This window comes from Poecilia mexicana, unplaced genomic scaffold (genome assembly GCF_051168715.1).
Source record: "Poecilia mexicana isolate PSO_F unplaced genomic scaffold, ASM5116871v1 scaffold_6, whole genome shotgun sequence".
Lineage (NCBI taxonomy): Eukaryota > Metazoa > Chordata > Actinopteri > Cyprinodontiformes > Poeciliidae > Poecilia > Poecilia mexicana.
Window position 1 is genome coordinate 10015912 of NW_028263375.1, and position 6865 is coordinate 10022776.

At 38.1% G+C, this 6865-nt stretch overlaps 1 protein-coding gene across 2 annotated transcripts; it reads left to right on the forward strand.

Annotated features, from left to right (window-relative positions):
* The first annotated feature begins 267 nt into the window (after positions 1-267).
* Positions 268-5873, forward strand: gnb5a (guanine nucleotide binding protein (G protein), beta 5a). Of its 2 annotated transcripts, none has more exons than XM_015011114.2 (10): positions 268-455; positions 1900-2036; positions 2177-2218; positions 3209-3285; positions 3366-3498; positions 3908-4051; positions 4142-4233; positions 4341-4389; positions 4467-4563; positions 4666-4838. In XM_015011114.2, exons 1-10 carry the CDS (start codon positions 320-322, stop codon positions 4836-4838), a joined length of 1080 nt encoding a protein of 359 aa, XP_014866600.2. In that variant the 5' UTR covers positions 268-319. The 2 variants fall into 2 exon arrangements, with proteins under 2 accessions (XP_014866600.2, XP_087862340.1); XM_088006214.1 differs by lacking the exon at positions 268-455 and adding an exon at positions 4932-5873 and having other exon boundaries at positions 1662-2036; positions 4666-4832.
* The last annotated feature ends 992 nt before the right edge of the window (positions 5874-6865 follow it).

Below are 6865 nucleotides of genomic sequence, written 5' to 3' on the forward strand. Positions count from 1 at the left end.
ATATATATATATATATATATATATATATATATATATATATATATATATAGCTTTCTCAGTGTGTTCTCTTGCCGAGCATCGCTTTATTTCTCTGTCTTGTCGGCAGAGTGCGGATTAATTATTTAGCATAAAGTGAGGCTGGATGGTGATGAGGATGCGCCCTCATCACCGGGATACAGCACCCTCCTCCTCCTCTTCCTCTTCCTCCTCCTCCTGAAGGAGCATCTTCTGCCGCTGACGTCATGACAGCAGCATCAGCTGTTAGCTCCGCCGCTGTAAGCCTCTCCACTGGCCGTCGCTCCCCGCACAAAGGAAATATATGAGATCCCCTCTAATCCCTGAAATGGCGACACAGGAGGTTCAGCAGAACGAGACTCTGGCCCACCTGAAAACCGAGTCGGAGACGCTGAAGACCAAGCTGGAGGAGGAGAGGGCGAAGCTGCACGACGTCGAGCGTGAGTCCTGAAAATGGAGAGGCCTCCATGCTTTCATCTCCCCTCCTGCCTGCTCACCGTCAGGGGGAAAAACGGGACATTTCTGTCATTGTAACCGCTCGGTTCGGCTCGGTTCCGCTCTGTTCACGGGTCGGTACAGATTATTGATCCGATGGGCAGATGAGGAACCAAAAATGTTTGCTTCCCGATCGCTTTTATCCCCGATACGTTCACTAATGTCACTGCTCCCTCATTAAAAAACATAAAAGGCTGTTTTTACTATATGTCATCACATTCATTCTGTATGGAAAATGATTGGAGCTACTGGTAAAATATCAAAACATAAATATCTGACTTTAATCTTTAAAAAACACTGAAATCCAACATATTAACTCTAGGAAGTCATAATTCCTCCTGCACAATTTACATGTCTGTTAATGAAGATGGTTACCATCTGCATTAAAGTCAGACTTCTGAAAAAAATCATAATTTTAATCTCACTTTTTCTCAGAATTCTGAGAAAAGTCAAAATTCACCGATTAAAGTCAGAACTACAAGGGAATAAAGTTAAAATTATGATATTAAAGTCAGAATTCTGAGATTAAATTCAGAATTTTGAAGGGAAATGATATCAGAATTCTGACCCCAAAAAAAGCACAATTCTTTTTTTTGCAATTAGGGTGATGGGAGGGAAGAGGGAGGAAATTTCTGCCAAAAACAAAAACAATTCTAGAAAAATCTCAGAATGTTCTACAAAAAACAGAAACTTCTGAGTTTCACAAATCTAAAATTGTTCAAATTCAGAAGTTTCCATGATTTTCTAAAGAAAAAATTCTGAGATTAATTTTACAATTTATGAAAATTTTCTAACAAATTTTCAAACTCCAAAATATCCCTGTTTTTTAATTAACATTTCTGAGATTTTTTTTTTTGGGGGGGAGAAATTTACTCTTTTTTTCTATCTGCAATATCTGCAAAATCCTCTTCTGAATTTCCCTTTAGCAGAAATGAAGGTTATTTTCATTATGCAATAATTAATAAGTACTACTGAAGCATTAATCCAAAGTCTTTTAAAATAGTTCTCACTTCTTGAACTTTATCTCCTTGAGATTTTGCTACATTTCAACCACAAAATGTAACACATTGCATAGTATTTTATCCACAAATTTACCCTAGTAGTGTGGAAATAAGCCAGAGGAAGTTCTGTTTGCAGTTTACCACAAACTACATATGATTAATGTAGTTTCTCCACAGGGAAACAGGGTGGTGGCAGCATCATGCTGTGTGGCTGTTATAATTCAGCAGAAACAGGGAATCTCCTTAGAAAAGACTGGAAGACGGATGGAGCTAAATAATGGAGACTCTTCTTCCTGCAGGGCAACAGCTCCAAACATTCAGGCAGAGCTGCTGTTAAATCTGAGAAGTTTCATATTTTTCTAACAACTCGCTCTCTGTGTCGGAGCAGTTCACCAGGTGGCAGAGAAAGTGGAAGCCCTGGGTCAGTTTGTCATGAAAACCCGCAGGACTCTGAAGGGACACGGCAACAAAGTCCTGTGCATGGACTGGTGCAAGGACAAAAGGAGAATCGTCAGTTCCTCACAGGTTGGGTTTCCTTCCTTCTCCTGCTCGGATTTTATCTGCTGCCCATTTTTAAACCAGTTTTTTTATTTTGTTTAATTTTTTTTGTTTGTTTAAGGAATTTGATTTCCCAGTTTCTAAATGTCTGTCCTGTTTTAATGCAGGATGGAAAAGTGATTGTATGGGATGCTTTCACCACTAACAAGGTAATCCTCTATTCATGAAGCATTTTATGGTACAAGCCGCAGTCAGAGGCTTGTACCATAAACTTCTTATGGACAGATTGATATTTTATGTACAAAGAGAACATTAATACTCTTATTAATGCATTCATTTTGTAGAAATTCATCATGTCATTAATATGACAAAGAATTAATATGTTTCATGTTTATTCAGATCTGGAAAACATGTGTAAAATGCCTTAAAACTGTGTAAGATCCCTGAAAATGTCCCACCATGAGTTTTATCTAAATACGTCACCAATCATTTGAAAAGCCTCTGCAAAGCATCAAGGCACAAACATAATTGCTGTTTAATGCTTTTAGGGAATGTCTCACTTTATTTAGGTGCGGGAGGTCTTTTGTTTTTTTTGCATATTACTACAAAAAGCTGTGTTTTTTTTGCACTTTTAAAGTGGACTATAGTGCTCACAATTCTGCAGGCTTACTGTAGGTTTTTCAAAGGTTGGTATCTGGAAGATATTTGTACTTGGTTTTATTTTTATCCGGTCCTTTTACCTGACTCTGACACCATATCGTTCACTGTGTGCTTAAAAACAAGGAATGTGAAAAAGAGAAAAGAAGGAGTAACAGACTTAAAACACTTTCCACAGTAGACTTGTTATATGAAATAAGCTTTATGAAGAAACAGTGAATATATCCACAGTAAAAACCTGACAGGACCAGAGCTGCACATCATTCATTTCTCAGCTTCAATAAAAAAACGTTAAAAAAGTATTAAATCTCTGTTTTTATGAAAGGAAATAACATACTAGACAAACAAAGAGAAGTAAGGAAACATAACATTTAATAGCCAGAGTTAAAACTTGTCTACATTTAATCCAAAATGTTCTTCCTTTATTTATTTTTGGAAGATGTTGAATACATCTTGTATCCATGCTCCTCTGTGTCCTGTTTTCATCATGCCGAGCGATTCGTCGCCTCGCTCACGCTGCTTTGTGTTTCGATGTTCGTTAGGAGCACGCTGTGACAATGCCTTGCACCTGGGTGATGGCCTGCGCCTACGCTCCATCTGGCTGCGCTGTAGCTTGTGGGTGAGTTTGCTACAACCCTTGGCAATCTGAACCTGCTGCTCATTTAGTGCTTGGTGAACTGGGCCTGTTTTCTGTCACAGGGGCCTGGATAATAAATGCTCCGTGTACCCTCTGTCTCTGGACAAGAACGAGAACTTGGCAGCGAAGAAGAAGTCGGTGGCGATGCACACGAATTACCTGTCTGCCTGTAGCTTCACCAACTCAGACATGCAGGTGAGAATATTTAAAGAAAAAAAAATGGCAACATGGCACCCTAATTCTGTTAATGATTCACAGGAGCGTGAGTCCTGGTCACATGATGTTTCTCACAGCAAACACAAAGCAACAGCCTCTTCGATTCAATTCAGTTTCAGTTTAGTTTATTTAGTGGACACCATTTGCTTTTTAGGCTCTGACTGAAGAAAAATGGATTGTATTTGGTGATGTTAGAATAAACGGGTCTGTATTTTTCACCATTACTTTCAGTTTTGCAACACTTTTCATACTTATGCACTCGTTTGTGTTGGTTTTATCACATAAATCATACAAATAAAATACATTCAAGTTTATGGTTGTGGACGATGTGAAATGGTTCAAAGGGCGTGAATCCAGTTCTCCTTCCTCTCGTCTGCTTGTGTCGAAGATCCTGACGTCCAGCGGGGACGGGACGTGTGCATTGTGGGATGTGGAAAGCGGGCAGCTGCTGCAGAGTTTCCATGGCCACGCTGCAGACGTGCTCTGTCTGGACCTGGCCCCGTCTGAGACTGGAAACACGTTTGTTTCAGGGGTGAGGACTGCCTCCGCGCCGCTCTGTCTGCGGCTTGTTAACACTTTGAAAGCTTGTTTTTGCTAAATTGTACCTCGACTCTCACGGCAGGGCTGCGACAAGAAGGCCAACGTGTGGGACATGCGTTCGGGACAGTGCATTCAGTCATTTGAAACTCATGAATCTGACATAAATAGCGTGCGGTATGTAACTGTCTTACTCCAGGCTCATTTTATTGTTTGATTTTTCACTGTTGAAAATGTGAAGCTTTTTATAGTTTTTATAATTTTCTCCCCTTGTTTTAATACAGATACTATCCAAGTGGAGATGCTTTTGCATCTGGTTCAGATGATGCCACAGTAAGTACACCACTAAAAACCTGCGTAAAGTGCATTACTTTTGCCTCAAAAATTCAAATTTCCCCTTTTTGTTTCAGTGCCGCCTGTACGACTTGAGGGCCGACAGAGAAGTTGCCATTTACTCCAAGGAGAGCATCATCTTTGGGGTCTCCAGCGTCGATTTCTCGCTCAGTGGTATAAATTTCCAGCTCCGGATTCTGATGTCATCTGCACTGCATGCAGTTACTGCTTCCAGAAAACACAAAATATGTTTGTGTCTGTGTATGACCTCCTAAGGTCGGCTACTGTTTGGCGGCTATAACGACTACACCATAAACGTGTGGGACGTTTTGAAAGGAACTCGGGTCTCCATCCTGTTCGGACATGAAAACCGGGTCAGCACTCTGCGCGTCTCCCCCGACGGGACGGCCTTCTGCACAGGATCCTGGGATCACACTCTCCGGGTATGAAGGACGACAGGTTTCTCTCTAGTTGATCGTTTCTGCACTCTTTACCAACTTTCAGCGATTATACCTGCTGTTTTGTTTCTCCTTTTGTTCCAGATTTGGGCCTAAACGCGCTCCATTTGAAACCACTGAAGGCACACAGACGTTTCTGTTTGCTAGCGTACAATCAGCGAGATAGAGACTCAGTTTTGGCTGTACATAGGGCATATCAATAGAATTGTATATAATCTTGTCCTTTGGTCAGGGTAGATTTAAATATTTCTGAGATGTTAAACTAACCGGCACGCTTGCATTACAATGTCACTGAAAGAAAATAGCACAGAAATATTTAATATGTTACAGAAAATATGAATGGTAGAGACTTGCACTGGCGTAGGGTAGAAGTGACAATAAAGTATTGTATTGTGTGTGCCCACATAACGGACAATATTTCTTTGTTTTCTTCACCGGTGGTAATGAAAGATGCAGTCTGAGGAGGAAAACCAAACAAATCTAATGGGGTATGAGGAGAGCCCCTCCTGTAGGGCTACGATTGGAGAAAATTATTATTTAATACTTAATTAAAAAAATTATTATAAATAGCCAATGGGCAGTAGTGAGAGTTGACGTAAAATACAACAAATAAAACTGGTGAAAAAAGGTTTAAAAAATTAATAAACTCCATATTTTTAGCAGCCTTAGCAAACTGAAGTAAATAAATTACATTTATGCTTAGAGTTTATAATTTTGATTTTGTAATTTTGCAATAATAAACCAGGCTTTTTTATTGTATGTTGTTCAGTTCTTCAAGACAGCTTCTCAGCATAAATATTCAGTCATAATAAGCCACTTTCTTTTTTTTAAGGACTCCAGCTTCTAATTCAAGTACTTCTATGTTACATTTGAGAAAGATTACAAGAATGTACTCCTTCCCAAGCAACTGCGTGATGGCTGTAATTTCATATTCACTGTAATTATTTTGCTGTAGTTTAGTGTACAGATATAAAAGGGACTGTTATTCAGAATATTATAAATCTAATAAACCAAGTTTTGAATATCTATATGTGTCCATCACTTCGATATATGTCACAGGGATTTGTTTTACTAAAAATGATTTTTTAAAGTTTATTTTTATGTACAAAGTAATAGCTCTAAGTAAGATCCTACTTGATATTACTTATTTGAGTAGCACAACATTTCATTTCAGCAAACTATGAAAAAAATATGAATAAAAAAAGAACAGAAAACAAAATAAAGCAAAAATAATTTGGCAGGTACTAAATGTCTTTCTGGTGTGAACTCACAATCAGTAAAAAATATACGACACTAGGGGGCACCATTTCGTAGCTGGAAATTTTTTTTCTAAAACTTAAGCTGCAAAAGTAGCCTACGAAATAGGAAAGAATGGTAAAAAACTAAGATCATTCCATTAATAGCCAGAATTTGGAATGTTCAAATATGGACTTGGACATATTTTCCTTTATTTGCCAAAGTTACATTTCATAATCATAGGAAAACATTTTAAGGCTTTTGATACAAATACTAGTACTTATTATCTTAGACCAATAAACAACTTTAACTATAAAAAATTGCCAATGGAAATATAAGTATATTTTATATTGGAAAGCGTGCACTCTCATTTTTTCATAAAGTCACATTTTTTTCGTGTTCTGCTATCAGCTAGCTTCCATCCTTTTATATCAGCAATAAAAAAATTATAAGTACATACAATATGTTGGAAAACAGTTTTTGGTGACTTTAATATTTGTCAGGGTACAGTGAACATGACAAAAGTTGGAAAAAGGATTGATTCTTTTGGCGATTAAAAACAACACAAAACTGTGTGAGAAGAAACTCACATAAGAACAGTTTTATTTATTTATTTTAGACTTTATATGTTGTTGTTTGTTTATGACAGCAACTGTCGATTAAACTGAAAGTTACAACCTTGACACGAACAGATTTTCACAGGGAAGTAAAATTACGCACAAAAAAATTGGCTCCCGGAAAAGAGTCGGAATTCCCATCACCAATCCTTCTGAAAAGCGGAA